This window comes from Scyliorhinus torazame, chromosome 12 (genome assembly GCF_047496885.1).
Source record: "Scyliorhinus torazame isolate Kashiwa2021f chromosome 12, sScyTor2.1, whole genome shotgun sequence".
In the NCBI taxonomy this organism is placed as follows: domain Eukaryota; kingdom Metazoa; phylum Chordata; class Chondrichthyes; order Carcharhiniformes; family Scyliorhinidae; genus Scyliorhinus; species Scyliorhinus torazame.
The window spans coordinates 144,931,065-144,948,074 of NC_092718.1; the positions used below are offsets into that span (position 1 = coordinate 144,931,065).

Genomic DNA, 17,010 nt, shown 5'->3' on the forward strand with positions numbered 1-17,010 from the left:
TTACGGTCCTCCGGGCGGATAGGGAGCTGGTGGTAGGCGGATTTCAAGTCTATGGTGGAGAACACCCGGTACTGTGCAATCCGGTTGACCATGTCAGATATGCGGGGGAGGGGATATGCATCAAGCAGCGTGTACCGGTTGATGGTCTGACTGTAGTCAATGACCATGCGGTGTTTCTCGCTAGACTTGACTACCACCACTTGGGCTCGCCAGGGGCTGGTGCTGTGAGCCATGATCTTTTCCGAGAGAAGGCGCTTAATCTCCGCTCGAATGAATTGGCGGTCCCCGAAACTGTAACGCCAACTTTTAGTAGCCACGGGCTTGCAGTCGGGGGTGAGATTAGCAAACAGTGAAGTGGGGGGGATCCTGAGCGTGGAGAGACTACAGGTGGGACCTGGGGGGGGGGATCAGGGAAGAACTGGGGGTTGGAGACCATGAGGGGGGGGGGGGAGGAGGCCGTTAAAATGCAAGGTGAGGCTGCGCAGGTGGCATTGGAAGTCCAGGCCAAGGATCGCGACGGCGCAGAGGTGAGGGAGGACCATGAATTTGAAATCCTGGAACACCGCGCCGTTCACTGAGAGGGTGATGACGCAGTAGCCCGAAACCTCGGCCAACTGGGAGTTGGAGGCCATGGAAATATGCCTGCGCGTGGGTAGTACCTTGAGGGAGCAGCGGCGCACGGTGTCCGGGTGGAGGAAGCTCTCCGTGCTGCCGCTGTCGAAGAGGCAGGTAACAGTGAAACGATTTACCTGGACCTCCATGGTGGATCTGGCGAGCTGATGCGGTGGTCCTGGTCGAGGACGATGGATGCGATGGTGGAGCTGTTGGAGAAGGTGCCGGATCCGGGGAGCGGCCTGCGGAAGAAGGTGGCGGCGCCCAGGCATCGTAGGCTGCTGTTGGAGGCCAGGTTGCTGTCATTGGCTGCATCTCAGTTGTTTGCAGCATTTCGGTCGAGTGCGCAGGACCGGAAGTGACGATCGGCGGCAGGGCGGACCCGGAAGCGGCGATCGGCGGCGGACCGGAAGTGGCATGCGGCGGACCGGAAGTGAAGGAAGCCGGGCCGGGGATAATCAAAGATGGCGGCACCCCTGCGTCGCACATGTCGAATAGCGAGCCGGGAACGGAGGATGGCGGCACCCAGGAGTAGCAAGCCATGGTGTTGGACCCCGAGGCAGCGGTGGAGCGGCATACGTTTTCAAAATGGCCTTTCTTGCCACAGGCTGAACAGGTAGCATCTCTAGCAGGGCAGCGTTTTCTGGGGTGTTTTGCCTGGCCACAAATGTAACACTGGGGCCCAGGCATTAGTTTTACTGCTGGTGTGGCTGGGTGGGCCGTGACTTGCAGGGGTTGTTGCTGGGCGGGCGGCAGGGAGGTAGCGGCCACGTAGGGAACGTGGGCAGACGCATAGGAAGTTTGGGCAGGCGTGTAGGACGTATTATTGTCATAGGCTGCCTGTTGGGCCTCTGCCATAATGACTGCCGTGTCCAGAGTCAGGGTAGTTTGTGCCAGTAGGAGTTGGCGAATTGGGACAGAAGCGATGCCGGCTACAAAGGCATCGAGCGCCAGGGCCTCCGTGTTCTGCTCAGCGGAGACTGCTGGCGCATTGCAGGTGAGCGCGAGGGCACAGAGGTCCCGAACGAACACGGATAGGGGTTCACCGGACTGCTGGTGCCGGGAGGCGAGGCGGTGGCGGGCGTAAATAGAATTAACAGTTCGTGCATACCGGCTTTTGAGCTTCACGATGGCATCGGCGTAGGTCGTTGTTCCCGTGATGAGGTCGAAAAGCCCGTAGTCGAGCCGTAAGCACAGGAGGTTGAGTCGGTCAGCGTCCGTTTTGCCGAAGGCGGAGGATGCTTCCAGGTAGGCCTCGAAACACCGGAGCCAGCAGTTGAAAAGGTGATCCGCGCGTGGAGCGTGGGGGTCGAGCGAGAGCTTGTCGGGTTTCAGAGCAGCCTCCATTATAACTGGAGTGTATTAAATTGATGCACTAAGCGTCAAGAACCACAAAGACATGTGAGACTTTAACCAAGGCTTTAATACACTACATAGGAAGCTTACCCGACACAGACGACCCCAGACAAAATGGGTCCGGTCTCAGAAGCTGGGTCTTATACCTAACTCCCGGGGGAGTGGCCAAGGCGGAGCTCTCCGTGGCCAGGTCAGGTTACATACAGGTGACCAAACCTCTACAGAGCTACAGTACAATACACAGTACAACACACAGGATTACAGGGCCACGTTACACTCAACTATAATATAACTATGTACAATATTAGGGAAGTACAGTGGTGTATCACCACAGTGTCTGTGTGGGTATTTCAATGTGTCTGTGTGAGTATTTCAATGTGTCTGTGTAGGTATTTCAGTGTGTCTGTGTGAGTATTTCAGTGTGTCTGTGTGGGTATTTCAGTGTGTCTGTGTGGGCATTTCAATGTGTCTGTGCGGGTATTTCAATGTGTCTGTGGGTATTTCAATGTGTCTGTGTGAGTATTTCAGTGTGTCTGTGTGAGTATCTCACTGTGTCTGTGGGTATTTCAGTGTGTCTGTGTGGGTATTTCAGTGTGTCTTTGTGGGTATTTCTTTGTGTCTGTGGGTATTTCAGTGTGTCTGTGTGGGTATTTCAATGTGTCTGTGTGGGTATTTCAGTGTGTGTGAGTATTTAAGTGTGTCTGTGGGTATTTCAGTGTGTCTGTGTAAGTATTTCAATGTGTCTGTGTGGTTATTTCAATGTGTCTGTGTGGGTATTTCAATGTGTCTGTGTGGGTATTTCAATGTGACTGTGTGGGTATTTCTTTGTGTCTGTGTAGGTATTTCAGTGTGTCTGTGTGGGTATTTCAGTGTGACTGTGGGTATTTCTTTGTGTCTGTGTGGGTATTTCAGTGTGTGTGGCAGTGTGGGTATTTCAGTGCGTCAGTGTGAGTATTTCAATGTGTCTCGAGAGTATTTCAATGTGTCTGTGTGTGTGCATTTGAGTATGTGTCTTTGTGAGTATTTCAGTGTGTTTCTGTGTGAGTATTTCAGTGTGTTTCTGTGTGAGTATTTCAGTGTGTGTGTGTGAGTATTTGAGTGTGTGAGAGTATTTGAGCAGTAGAGGGCATCCAGCAGAGGGCAGTAGAGCGGAGCTGCTGATTGGTGTTACAAGGGAAATTTGCATACCTCCGTCGTGGTCACCCTAAATTGCAGGTGTACCTGAGCTAAAGACCCTAGCTGTTCGAGTGAAGACACGCATCCAGCAGAGGGCAGTAGAGCGGAGCTGCTGATTGGTGTTACAAGGGACATTTGCATACCTCCGTCGTGGTCACCCTAAATTGCAGGTATACCTGAGCTAAAGACCCTAGCTGTTCAAGTGAAGACAAGCGTCCAGCAGAGGGCAGTAGAGCGGAGCTGCTGATTGGTGTTACAAGGGAAATTTGCATTCCTCCGTCGTGGTTCGGAGGAGGAGGAGGAGCAGTCTCTGTCAGGGAGAGAACCTGAGAACATCTAAGACACTCAGAAGGTAAGAAGATAAGTAAGTGATTTATACTCATTTTTACTTTTATACCTTTTTCAAATTGTGTGTGTCGGGGGGAAACAGAAAAGCTGTGACCTGAGTGGCTGGTTAGGAATCTACACTAAATTTAAAAAATTAAGCATTGGTAACTAATTAAACATAATTACTTAATTATAATTTAGAGGGGTATCTAAGCCAGAGATCAGAGTACTATATTTAGCTTTCGCATTTATATTAGAAATCTAGTGCTAGGAGACAGATAGTTAACAGTAACTTTAAAAATATATATATATTAAAACATTTTTTTAAAAACTTTTAATTTTAATTAATTGACGCTATGTCAGTTAGAGGGGTGCAGTGCTCTGACTGTGAGATGTGGCAGGTCCGGGAGGCTTCCAGCGTCCCGGATGGCTTCATCTGCAGAAAGTGCACCCAACTGGAGCTCCTCACAGACCGCATGGTTCGGTTGGAGCAGCAATTGGATGCACTTAGGAGCATGCAGGTGGCGGAAAGCGTCATAGATCGCAGTTATATAAATGTGGTCACACCCAAGGTGCAGGCAGAGAAATGGGTGACCACCAGAAAGGGCAGGCAGTCAGTGCAGGAATCCCCTGTGGTTGTCCCCCTCTCGAACAGGTATACCCCTTTGGATACTGTTGAGGGGGATAGCCTATCAGGGGAAAACAGCAGCAGCCAGAGCAGTGGCACCACGGCTGGCTCTGATGTTCAGAAGGGAGGGTCAAAGCGCAGAAGAGCAATAGTAATAGGGGACTCTATAGTCAGGGGCATAGATAGGTGCTTCTGTGGACGTGAAAGAGACTCCAGGATGGTATGTTGCCTCCCTGGTGCCAGGGTCCAGGATGTCTCCGAACGGGTAGAGGGCATCCTGAAGGGGGAGGGCAAACAGGCAGGGGTCGTTGTACATATTGGTACTAACGACATAGGCAGGAAGGGGCATGAGGTCCTGCAGCAGGAGTTCAGGGAGCTAAGCAGAAAGTTAAAAGACAGGACCTCTAGGGTTGTAATCTCGGGATTACTCCCTGTGCCACGTGCCAGTGAGGCTAGAAATAGGAAGATAGAGCAGCTAAACACGTGGCTAAACAGCTGGTGTAGGAGGGAGGGTTTCTGTTACCTGGACCACTGGGAGCTCTTCCGGGGCAGGTGTGACCTATATAAGACGGACGGGTTGCATCTAAACTGGAGAGGCATAAATATCCTGGCCGCGAGGTTTGCTAGTGTCACACGGGAGGGTTTCAACTAATATGGCAGGGCGGTGGGCACGGGAGCAATAGGTCAGAAGGTGAGAGCATTGAGGGAGAACTAGGGAATAGGGACAGTGGGGCTCTGAGGCAGAGCAGACAGGGAGAAGTTGCAGAACACAGCGGGTCTGGTGGCCTGAAGTGCATATGTTTTAATGCAAGAAGTATTACGGGTAAGGCAGATGAACTTAGAGCTTGGATTAGTACTTGGAACTATGATGCTGTTGCCATTACAGAGACCTGATTGAGTGAAGGGCAGGATTGGCAGCTAAACGTTCCAGGATTTAGATGTTTCAGGCAGGATAGAGGGGGATGTAAAAGGGGTGGCAGAGTTGCGCTACTGGTTAGGGAGAATATCACAGCTGTACTGCGGGAGGACACCTCAGAGGGCAGTGAGGCTATATGGGTAGAGATCAGGAATAAGAAGGGTGCAGTCACAATGTTGGGGGTTTACTACAGGCCTCCCAACAGCCAGCGGGAGATAGAGGAGCAGATAGGTAGACAGATTTTGGAAAAGAGTAAAAACAGCAGGGTTGTGGTGATGGGAGACTTCAACTTCCCCAATATTGACTGGGACTCACTTAGTGCCAGGGGCTTAGACGGGGCGGAGTTTGTAAGGAGCATCCAGGAGGGCTTCTTAAAACAATATGTGGACAGTCCAACTAGGGAAGGGGCGGTACTGGACCTGGTATTGGAGAATGAGCCCGGCCAGGTGGTAGATGTTTCAGTAGGGGAGCATTTCGGGAACAGTGACCACAATTCAGTAAGTTTTAAAGTGTTGGTGGACAAGGATAAGAGTGGTCCTAGGATGAATGTGCTAAATTGGAGGAAGGCTAATTATAACAATATTAGGCGGGAACTGAAAAACCTAGATTGGGGGCAGATGTTTGAGGGCAAATCAACATCTGACATGTGGGAGCCTTCCAAGTGTCAGTTGAAAGAAATTCAGGACCGGCATGTTCCTGTCAGGAAGGATAAATACGGCAATTTTCGGGAACCTTGGATAACGAGAGATATTGTAGGCCTCGTCAAAAAGAAAAAGGAGGCATTTGTCAGGGCTAAAAGGCTGGGAACAGACGAAGCGTGTGTGGAATATAAGGAAAGTAGGAAGGAACTTAAGCAAGGAGTCAGGAGGGCTAGAAGGGGTCACGAAAAGTCATTGGCAAATAGGGTTAAGGAAAATCCCAAGGCTTTTTACACGTACATAAAAAGAAAGAGGGTAGCCAGGGAAAGGGTTGGCCCACTGAAGGATAGGCAAGGGAATCTATGTGTGGAGCCAGAGGAAATGGGCGAGGTACTAAATGAATATTTTGCATCAGTATTCACCAAAGAGAAGAAATTGGTAGATGTTGAGTCTGGAGAAGGGTGTGAAGATAGCCTGGGTCACATTGAGATCCAAAAAGACGAGGTGTTGGGTGTCTTAAAAAATATTAAGGTAGATAAGTCCCCAGGGCCTGATGGGATCTACCCCAGAATACTGAAGGAGGCTGGAGAGGAAATTGCTGAGGCCTTGACAGAAATCTTTGGATCCTCACTGTCTTCAGGTGATGTCCCGGAGGACTGGAGAATAGCCAATGTTGTTCCTCTGTTTAAGAAGGGTAGCAAGGATAATCCAGGGAACTACAGGCCGGTGAGCCTTACTTCAGTGGTAGGGAAATTACTGGAGAGAATTCTTCGAGACAGGATCTACTCCCATTTGGAAGCAAATGGACGTATTAGTGAGAGGCAGCATGGTTTTGTAAAGGGGAGGTCGTGTCTCACTAACTTGATAGAGTTTTTCGAGGAGGTCACTAAGATGATTGGTGCAGGTAGGGCAGTGGATGTTGTCTATATGGACTTCAGTAAGGCCTTTGACAAGGTCCCTCATGGTAGACTAGTACAAAAGGTGAAGTCACACGGGATCAGGGGTGAGCTGGCAAGGTGGATACAGAACTGGCTAGGTCATAGAAGGCAGAGAGTAGCAATGGAAGGATGCTTTTCTAATTGGAGGGCTGTGACCAGTGGTGTTCCACAGGGATCAGTGCTGGGACCTTTGCTGTTTGTAGTATATATAAATGATTTGGAGGAAAATGTAACTGGTCTGATTAGTAAGTTTGTAGACGACACAAAGGTTGGTGGAATTGCGGATAGCGATGAGGACTGTCAGAGGATACAGCAGGATTTAGATTGTTTGGAGACTTGGGCGGAGAGATGGCAGATGGAGTTTAATCCGGACAAATGTGAGGTAATGCATTTTGGAAGGTCTAATGCAGGTAGGGGATATACAGTGAATGATAGAACCCTCAAGAGTATTGAAAGTCAAAGAGATCTAGGAGTACAGGTCCACAGGTCACTGAAAGGGGCAACACAGGTGGAGAAGGTAGTCAAGAAGGCATACGGCATGCTTGCCTTCATTGGCCGGGGCATTGAGTATAAGAATTGGCAAGTCATGTTGCAGCTGTATAGAACCTTCGTTAGGCCACACTTGGAGTATAGTGTTCAATTCTGGTCGCCACACTACCAGAAGGATGTGGAGGCTTTAGAGAGGGTGCAGAAGAGTTACCAGAATGTTGCCTGGTATGGAGGGCATTAGCTATGAGGAGCGGTTGAATAAACTCGGTTTGTTCTCACTGGAACGACGGAGGTTGAGGGGCGACCTGATAGAGGTCTACAAAATTATGAGGGTCATAGACAGAGTGGATAGTCAGAGGCTTTTCCCCGGGGTAGAGGAGTCAATTACTAGGGGGCATAGGTTTAAGGTGAGAGGGGCAAGGTTTAGAGTAGATGTACGAGGCAAGTTTTTTACGCAGAGGGTAGTGGGTGCCTGGAACTCGCTGCCAGAGGAGGTGGTGGAAGCAGGGACGATAGTGACATTTAAGGGGCATCTTGACAAATACATGAATAGGATGGGAATAGAGGGATACGGACCCAGGAAGTGTAGAAGATTTTAGTTCAGTCGGGCAGCATGGTCGGCACGGGCTTGGAGGGCCGAAGGGCCTGTTCCTGTGCTGTACATTTCTTTGTTCTTTGTGTGTGAGTATTTGAGTGTTTGAGTTTTTGAGTGCGTGTTTAAGTGAGTGTGTGTGAGTATTTGAGTGTGCGTGAGTTTTTGTATGTGTATCTGTGTGTGCATTTGAGTGTGTTAGTATTTAGTGTGTGTGTTAGTATTTGAGTGTGAGTATTTGAGTGTGTGTATCTGTGTGAGCATTTGAGTGTGTGAGTATTCGAGTGTGCGTGAGTATGAGAGTGCCTGTGTGTGAGTATTTGAGTGTGTGTGTGAGTATTAGTGTGTGTGTGTATGAGAGTGCCTGTGTGTGAGTATTAGTGTGTGTGTGTATGAGAGTGCCTGTGTGTGAGTATTTGAGTGTATGTGTGAGTATTAGTGTGTATGTGTATGAGAGTGCCTGTGTGTGAGTATTTGAGTGAGTGTGTGTGGTTATTTGAGTGTGTGTGTGAGTATTTGAGTGCGTTTGTGAGTATTTGAGTGTGTATGTGCGTTAGTATTTGAGTGTGCGTTAGTATTTGAGTGTGTGTGAGTATTTGAGTGTGTGTGTGAGTATTTGAGTGTGTGTGTGAGTATTTGAGTGTGTGTGTGAGTATTAGTGTGTGTGTGTGTATGAGAGTGCCTGTGTGTGAGTATTTGAGTGTGTGCGTGAGTATTAGTGTGTGTGTGTGTGTGTATGAGAGTGCCTGTGTGTGAGTATTTGAGTGTGTGTGTGAGTATGAATGTGTGTGAGTATTTGATTGCATGTGTGAGTATTTGAGTGCGTGCAAGAGCATATGAGTGAGTGTGTGTTGTTGCTAACTTTGCCTTAGTTTAATTGCTCTGTTTTATCACCTTTGCTCTCGAGTCGCCAGGTATCTTTATGATACCGCCACGTGGTTCAAGTCCGAGTAATGATCAATAACCAATACACCGATTAGTAAGATTTAAATCAAAGCACATTTATTATACACAGTAATCACTACTCATGTAAAAATCCTATGTCCAGGTCAGGGAAACAAATGGTCTTTCGTTCGGGTTCTGAGTCTGCGGGATTCGGAGTTGGTACAGATTGATAGTTAGGAGCGCCTATCTCGTAGCGAGCGTTGAAGTAAGACTTACAGTTTTGAGCGGCTGTTGAAGAGTGAAGAGCAAGTGAAGAGAGAGCGCCTTGAACTTGGGGCTCAATTCTTATAGTCCCCAGGGGCTTCCCGCCTTTCGGGGCGGACCCTGTACCTCGTTCCAAGTGATTGGACTTTGTCCCAATCACTTGGTTCGATTTTCTCCAATGCTGGGGCGTATCCCTGATCGATGGGCGGTCTTGAGGTGGTCGTTCACCTCCTTTTGTGTAGGCTTCTGCTGGCGCCGAAGAGTCTGGTTTTGCTTTGTGTGTCTAAATGTTGCTTATTGATCCCGGGGCTTGCTTATTAGTATGCAGATGGCTGGTGTTTTGTTATGCTGATGGTTGCTGGTATCGATCTTGTCTGGCCTTTCCAGAGGTATATACACAGTCAACCTGCAGCTGCTCGTTTTTGTCCTGTTGGCTGACTTTCCCATCAGCCTTTGCCGTTCGCCATTTTGAATCGGGAGTTGGCCATTTTAAGTGGCTACAGTGTGTGAGTGTGTATGTGAGTGTGTGTGAGTATTTGAATGTGTGTTAGTATTTGAGTGTGTGAGTATTTGAGTGTGTGAGTATTTCAGTGCGTGTTGAGTATGTCAGTGCATGTGTGAGTATGTCAGTCCGTGTGTGAGTATTTGTGTGTGAGTATTTCAGTGCATGTGTGACTATGTCAGTGTGTGTGTGTGTGAGTATGTCAGTGCGTGTGTGAGTATTTCAGTGCGTGTGTGAGTATTTCAGTGCGTGTGTGAGTATTTCAGTGCGTGTGTGAGTATTTCAGTGCGTGTGTGAGTATTTCAGTGCGTGTGTGAGTATTTCAGTGCGTGTGTGAGTATTTCAGTGCGTGTGTGAGTATTTCAGTGCGTGTGTGAGTATGTCAGTGCGTGTGTGAGTATGTCAGTGCGTGTGTGAGTATGTCAGTGCGTGTGTGAGTATTTGTGTGTGTGAGTATTTGTGTGTGTGAGTATTTGTGTGTGTGAGTATTTGTGTGTGTGAGTATTTGTGTGTGTGAGTACTTGAGTGTGTGTGTGAGTACTTGAGTGTGTGTGAGTATTTGAGTGTGTGTGAGTATTTGAGTGTGTGTGAGTATTTGAGTGTGTGTGTGAGTATTTGAATGTGTGTGAGTTTGAGTGTGTGAGTTTGAGTGTGTGTGTGAGTATTTGAGTGTGTGTGTGAGTATTTGAGTGTGTGTGTGAGTATTTGAGTGTGTGTGTGAGTATTTGAGTGTGTGTGTGAGTATTTGAGTGTGTGTGTGAGTATTTGAGTGTGTGTGTGAGTATTTGAGTGTGTGTGTGAGTATTTGAGTGTGTGTGAGTATTTGAGTGTGTGTGAGTATTTGAGTGTGTGTGAGTACTTGAGTGTGTGTGAATACTTGAGTGTGTGTGTGAGTATTTGAATGTGTGTGAGTTTGAGTGTGTGAGTTTGAGTGTGTGAGTTTGAGTGTGTGTGTGAGTATTTGAGTGTGTGTGTGAGTATTTGAGTGTGTGTGTGAGTATTTGAGTGTGTGTGTGAGTATTTGAGTGTGTGTGTGAGTATTTGAGTGTGTGTGAGTATTTGAGTGTGTGTGAGTACTTGAGTGTGTGTGAGTACTTGAGTGTGTGTGAGTACTTGAGTGTGTGTGAGTACTTGAGTGTGTGTGAGAGTATTTGAATGTGTGTGAGTTTGAGTGTGTGTGTGAGTATTTGAGTGTGTGTGTGAGTATTTGAGTGTGTGTGTGAGTATTTGAGTGTGTGTGTGAGTATTTGAGTGTGTGTGTGAGTATTTGAGTGTGTGTGAGTATTTGAGTGTGTGTGAGTATTTGAGTGTGTGTGAGTACTTGAGTGTGTGTGAATACTTGAGTGTGTGTGTGAGTATTTGAATGTGTGTGAGTTTGAGTGTGTGAGTTTGAGTGTGTGAGTTTGAGTGTGTGTGTGAGTATTTGAGTGTGTGTGTGAGTATTTGAGTGTGTGTGTGAGTATTTGAGTGTGTGTGTGAGTATTTGAGTGTGTGTGTGAGTATTTGAGTGTGTGTGAGTATTTGAGTGTGTGTGAATACTTGAGTGTGTGTGTGAGTATTTGAATGTGTGTGAGTATTTGAGTGTGTGTGTGAGTATTTGAGTGTGTGTGTGAGTATTTGAGTGTGTGTGAGAGTATTTGAGTGTGTGTGAGAGTATTTGAGTGTGTGTGAGAGTATTTGAGTGTGTGTGTGAGTATTTGAATGTGTGTGTGCAATTATTTGTGTGTGAGTATTTGAGTGTGTGTTGTAGCCACTTAAAATGGCCAACTCCAGATTCAAAATGGCGAACGGCAAAGGCTGATGGGAAAGTCAGCCAACAAGACAAAAACCAGCAGCTGCAGGTTGGCTGTGTATTTACCTCTGGAAAGGCCAGACACTATCGATACCAGCAACCATCAGCATAACAAAACACCAGCCATCTGCATACTAATGAGCAATCCCCGGAACAATAAGCAACATTTAAACACACAAAGCAAAACCAGACTCTTCGGCGCCAGTAGAAGCCTACACAAAAGGAGGTGAATGACCACCTCAAGACCGCCCATCGATCAGGGAACCGCTCCAGCATTGGAGAAAATCGAACCAAACGATTGGGACAAAGTCCAATCACTTGGGACCAGGTACAGGTTCTGCCTCGAAAGACGGGAAGTCCCTGGGGACTATAAGAAATGAGCCCCAAGTTCAAGTCGCTCTCTTCTCCAGCTCTTCACTCTTCAGCAGCTGGTCGAAACTGTAAGTCTTACTTCAATGCTCGCTACGAGCTAGGCGCTCCTAGCTATCAATCTGTACCAACTTCGAATCCCGCAGGCTCAGAACCCGAACGAAAGGCCATTTGTTACCCTGACCTGGTGGGCCAGTTCCAAGTTAAGTATAGGCCTGTTAGTTGTAGAAGTAGCTTAAACGTACAATTTGTGCATGAGTAGTGATTACTGTGTATAATAAATGTGCTTTGATTTAAATCTTACTAATCGGTGTATTGGATTATTGATCATTACTCGGACTTGAACCACGTGGCGGTATCATAAAGATACCTGGCGATTTGAGAGCAAAGGTAATAAAACAGAGCAATTGAACTAAGGCAAAGTTAGCAACAGTGTATTTGAGTGCAGCACAGTAGCATAGTGGGGCAGCACAGTAGCACAGTGGTTAGCATGGCTGCTTCACAGCTCCAGGGTCCCAGGTTCGTGTCACTGTCTATGTGGAGTCTGCACGTTCACCCACTGTCTGCGTGGGTTTCTGCCGGGTGCTCTGGTTTCCTCCTGGATTAGGGTGAAGGCGTGGTCGCGGACTTGCGGATGGGTGCTGTTTCCAAGGGCCATGCAGACTTGATGGGCTGAAGCCTAAGAAAATTTGGCATGTCACCTACAACTCTCACCAACTTCTACAGATGCACCGTAGAAAGCATTCTTTCCGGTTGTATCACAGCTTGCTTTGGATCCTGCTCTGCCCAAGACCGCAGGAAACTACAAAAGGTCGTGAATGTAGCCCAATCCATCACGCAAACCAGCCTCCCATCCATCGACTCTGTCTACAATTCCTGCTGCCTCAGAAAGGCAGCCAGCATAATTAAGGATCCCACGCACCCCAAAAATACTCTCTTCCACCTTCTTCCGTCAGGAAAAAGATACAAAAGGTTGAGGACATGTACCAACCGACTCAAGAACAGCTTCTTCCCTACTGCCATCAGACTTTTGAATGGACCTACCTCGTATTAAGTTGATCTTTTCTCTACACCTTGCTATAACTGTAACATTATATTCTGCAGTCACTCCTTCCTTCCCCATTTACAGTATGCATTGTTTGTACAGAATGCAAGAAACAATACTTTTCACTGTATACTAATACATGTGACAATAATAATAAATTAATGAATGACCTCCTTTTGCACTGTAAATTCTGTGATTGTGTGTGAGCATTTGAGTGCATGTGTCAGTGTTTGTGTGTGAGTATTCGAGTATGTGAGAGAGAGAGAGTTCACTTATTTTGTATCTCTTGACTATTCCAGGTACCAGTAACCAAGAGCAAGGAAAGCAGGGGAAGGTAATCCCCGTGATTCCCCCGAGGCCCACGCTCAGCGAGATCATGGAACACTGCACTGAACAAACTAAAAGTAAAATAAAACAAGAGGATATCTGAAAGGGAACGACAGGAAGTATCGCTGGTATCCAGCAGGAATGGTCCGGGATCCCTACCATTCTTCTCAGCTGCCGCTGGGTGGACAGATACTGCATCAATTTATATAGGACCCACAGCAAAGATATCTATACTCCACACAAGTGTCCACTCACTCCCTTCAATTCACCCCATCAATATATCCTTTTACTCCAATTTCCCTCTTTATCTGTAACCAAACCAAAAATGGAGGGAACTTGTGAACTGTCAGACTGTTTTCAATCAGGATATCAACTAGTTGTTTTAACCCTAGCAATATCTAAACTTCATTAAAACAGCTTTGACCATTACAAGCTGGTTTGAGTGATGCTGAGAAATTTTCAAGCTTAACAGTGAAACTCAGCAGTGAAGACCACTGTGTGAAATCCGTCATGTCTGATAGAGCTTACCCACCTGTGCCTCCCAAATGAAGACTATATTGAGACAAAACTTATTAACCTTAGCCTTTACGGCGAATATGACTGTACTCCTGGCCTGTCTTCCTGCTACAAAGACCATGATCATTAGACTGTCAAATCTTGACCAGGATTCCCTATCCATTCACTGACAGCTGGATTTTCTGGTCCAGCCGGCAGTGCACCCCCGCCATGGGCTTCCCGGCATCACGGGGTGGCTTCAATGGGAATTCCTATTGACAGAGAATCCTGCCGCCAGTGAGTGGGAAACACGCGACTGGGAGGCTGGAAAATCCAGCCCCTTGTCTCAGCTGTTACCAAAAGATTATTGTACGGTTTGCTTAATGCGTTAAGAAATAGGAGCTGGGGTAGACCATTTGACCCATCGAATCTGCTCTACCATTCAATATGATCACTGTTGACCTTCTGTCTCACAGTACCCATATCCCGCCGTTCCCTGAGATCAAATAATCTGTCTATACCAGTCTTAAATAATGGAGCATCCACTACCCTTGGACGTAAACTATGCCAACAGTTCACAATTCTCTCGAATGAAGAGATTTCTCAAAGCTCAGTCTTAACTAATGAACCTCTTACTCGGAGACCGTGTCCCTGTGTTCTGGTTTCCCCAACCAGGGGAGACAACCTCTCAGTATTTAACCCTGTCACGCTCTTTCAGAATTGTGTACGTTTCAATGGGATCACCTCTCACTCTGCTAAACCCCAGAGAATATGAACCCAATTTACTCAACCTCTCATCGTAGGACAACCCTCTCAACCCAGGGACCAATTTAGTGCTGATATTAATGATTTACATTCCTTAGTCTTATTGGCCCTGTAGCTATCCTCTATATTCAGTATCTAACTTGTGTCTTCGATTGTGAAGATACTTACTGGGGTGCTTGATATACCAAAAAGCAGTAGAATAATATTGCTCTGGAAAGACTGACATTACGATTTAATTAATAAAATACAATAATGTCGTGAATGCTTCTTCACTTGTGTTTTTCCTGCTGTTCCTAAAATAATTGTCCTGTTTTCGACACACACACACAACTGTCAATTAAATTTCTTTTTATTTAAAAAATACATTTTTAAAAAGATACTGACTTATGATTCATCTGTACATTAAAAAACAGTACACACCGAACACTGTGACATATAATCATTTGACTCTGTAACCTGACAGTTATTGAGATTTTGACAATCAAGCAAGATTTACTTAACAATAACCAAAAGTATTTTGAAATTCAACACACTCAAACTATTAATATCCAAAGTATATTAAGATCACGGAGTTATATGTACATAAAATCAGAGTTAAAACATAATCTAATGGTGACAGCTTTTACTGGATGTGTTCCTGGTCTTGCATTTGGTACATGTTGAACAGAGTATTGGTCAGAGAGGAGAATGGTTTACAGAATTTCACCAAATGCCTCTCGCTGTGATACCTTGCCGGATCTCTCATATTTCCATTTGTGCTGATGAAGCAATTTCTGTCATTGAGAATTTAATGATGTTTTGGTATTGTATTAGGACAAGTTACCAGGGCACGATCCGCTCAGACTGGGCTGGGGTATTAAAGTGAGGAATTGATGCATCATAGAATCCCTACAGTGAAGAAGGAGGCCATTCGACCCATCAAGTCTGCATCGACTCTCTGAAAGAGCACCCTACCTGGGCCACTTCCCTGCAACACCACCTAACATTTTTTGGACACCAAGGGGCAATTTAGCATGGCCAATCCAACCATCCTGCACATCTTTGGACTGTGGGAGGAAACTGGAGCACCCGGAGGAAACCCACGCCGACACGGGGAGAAAGTGCAAACCCCAGACAGACAGTGACCGATTGTGTAGAAGATTGTAGTTTAGTCGGGCAGTATGGTCGGCACGGGCTTGGAGGGCCGAAGGGCCTGTTCCTGTGCTGTACATTTCTTTGTTCTTTGTTCTTTGTTCTTTGACCCAAAGCTGGTATCGAACTCAGGTCCTTTTGTGAGACAGCAGTGCAAATCAGTTATTCAGAACCGTGATCTGATCCCAGCTCCTCCATTCTCAGCACCTCAGGAAGAATGAAATGGCTCTGCAGAGAGTACAGCCCAAATTTACCTGAATGATAGCAGAGCTTAAAGGGGTAAATTGTGATAGCAAGTATCATAAACTTACTTTCCTCGAGTTTTGACCGTCAAAGTAGATCAGATCAAGGTGTGTAAAGTGATTAGAGATAGTACAGACAAACTTGAAACACTAGTGGGAAATCCAGAATAAGAGGGCACAGTCTTAAAGTAAGAGGCAGGTCATTCAGGAGTAAAATCAGGGGATACCTTTTTACAAAAACATTATTAGATGTTGGGTGGTCAATTGACATGTTCAAAACTGAGATTGGATTTTGATGGATAACAGTATCAAGGGATTTGGGACATTGCTGGTCGGTGGATTGAAGATACAATTTGAAGTACTTTCAAATTGAATGGAGGAAGATGCCCAGGGGTCGAATCTTCTTCCTTGTTTCCTCGGATTTTATCTGCCAGTGGTGGTGGGCATTGATGCAGCTGCTGACACAACATCCAGGAATCTCCCGGAAGCTTCTCACGCTTGGTCCGGTTACTCCTCCAGCATTTGCACACATTCGCCTCAGCTGTAAGTTCATGGATGTCAAGTGTGACTGGTTGGAAAGAGGAATTCCAGCATGTTGGCGACCCGCCCATTTTAAACTTTTAACTGCTTCTGAGGTGGGCAAGGGCGGGAATTGATGAGTGCAGGACAATCCCACTTATTCAACAGCCCATTGTTGATACATTGTCATCTCATTTATTTTTGTAAGGGCCACGAAGAATCCAGCACGAGTTTTAAGGATACAAAGTAATAACATTTATTTACTATACATATATACATAACAGTAGCAGTAACTTCCCTTGCTACATACTCCTTCCTGCTGGTTCCTGAACTGGCCAGCTTTATTTATACTAGGAGTTTACTAATGGTTTCTCCGCCCCCTTCATTAGGGAAGCTCATACTCCCACAGGATTGTGGGATAGTCATTAGTCCCCAGCCAATGGTAAGTAGGCAGGTTATAACATTTATATAAATGGACATCCAGAGTGAGCAAAGTACAGCAAGAAGATTGTTTGTCAAATTTAGAGGCTACCTGTGGAGGTCTGGTGGCTCAATGGGTCACATCTCTGTCTCTGGGTTCAAGTCGCACCCAGGACTTGATGTTCCGGGGAAGGCATGTTGATAAAGTGGCGAAACAGTTTGAGTAGCAATATGCAAATCCTTCCAACATGCAGGTACTGCTGGTCAGTCTGGCTTAAGGTGGAATTTCATCTTTCAAGCTGCAGTCTCTCGCTTCAGGCTAATGACAGATTCCAATACAAATGAGCTTTGGAAAATAGATGTAAGCATGTACTTAGTCTAGATGACTCGAGATGTGAGGAAGCCTTCTAAGTCAGGTCGTTTCTCATGGAAAATTTAATTTTGTGGTCAGGCATCTTTGTACAAAACTGTCACTGCCTATCAGTTTCCTCTGGGAATTCTCATGCTTATCCAGGAGGATGAGAAGGAGCTGCTGTCAAACTCTCCTACAGATCCAGATCTTCTTTTGTCTGTGTGGAATCA

General features: G+C 46.4%; 1 protein-coding gene across 1 annotated transcript in view; it reads left to right on the top strand.

Annotated features, from left to right (window-relative positions):
• The window catches only part of ncf1 (neutrophil cytosolic factor 1), a 260,991-nt gene extending 246,613 nt beyond the window's left edge, over positions 1-14,378 (top strand). Inside the window, exon 11 of the mRNA XM_072469128.1 lies at positions 12,829-14,378. Within this exon, the coding sequence (XP_072325229.1) occupies positions 12,829-12,959 (131 nt within the window). The 3' untranslated portion in view covers positions 12,960-14,378. The remainder of the gene's footprint in view (positions 1-12,828) is intronic.
• Positions 14,379-17,010: the final 2,632 nt, after the last annotated feature.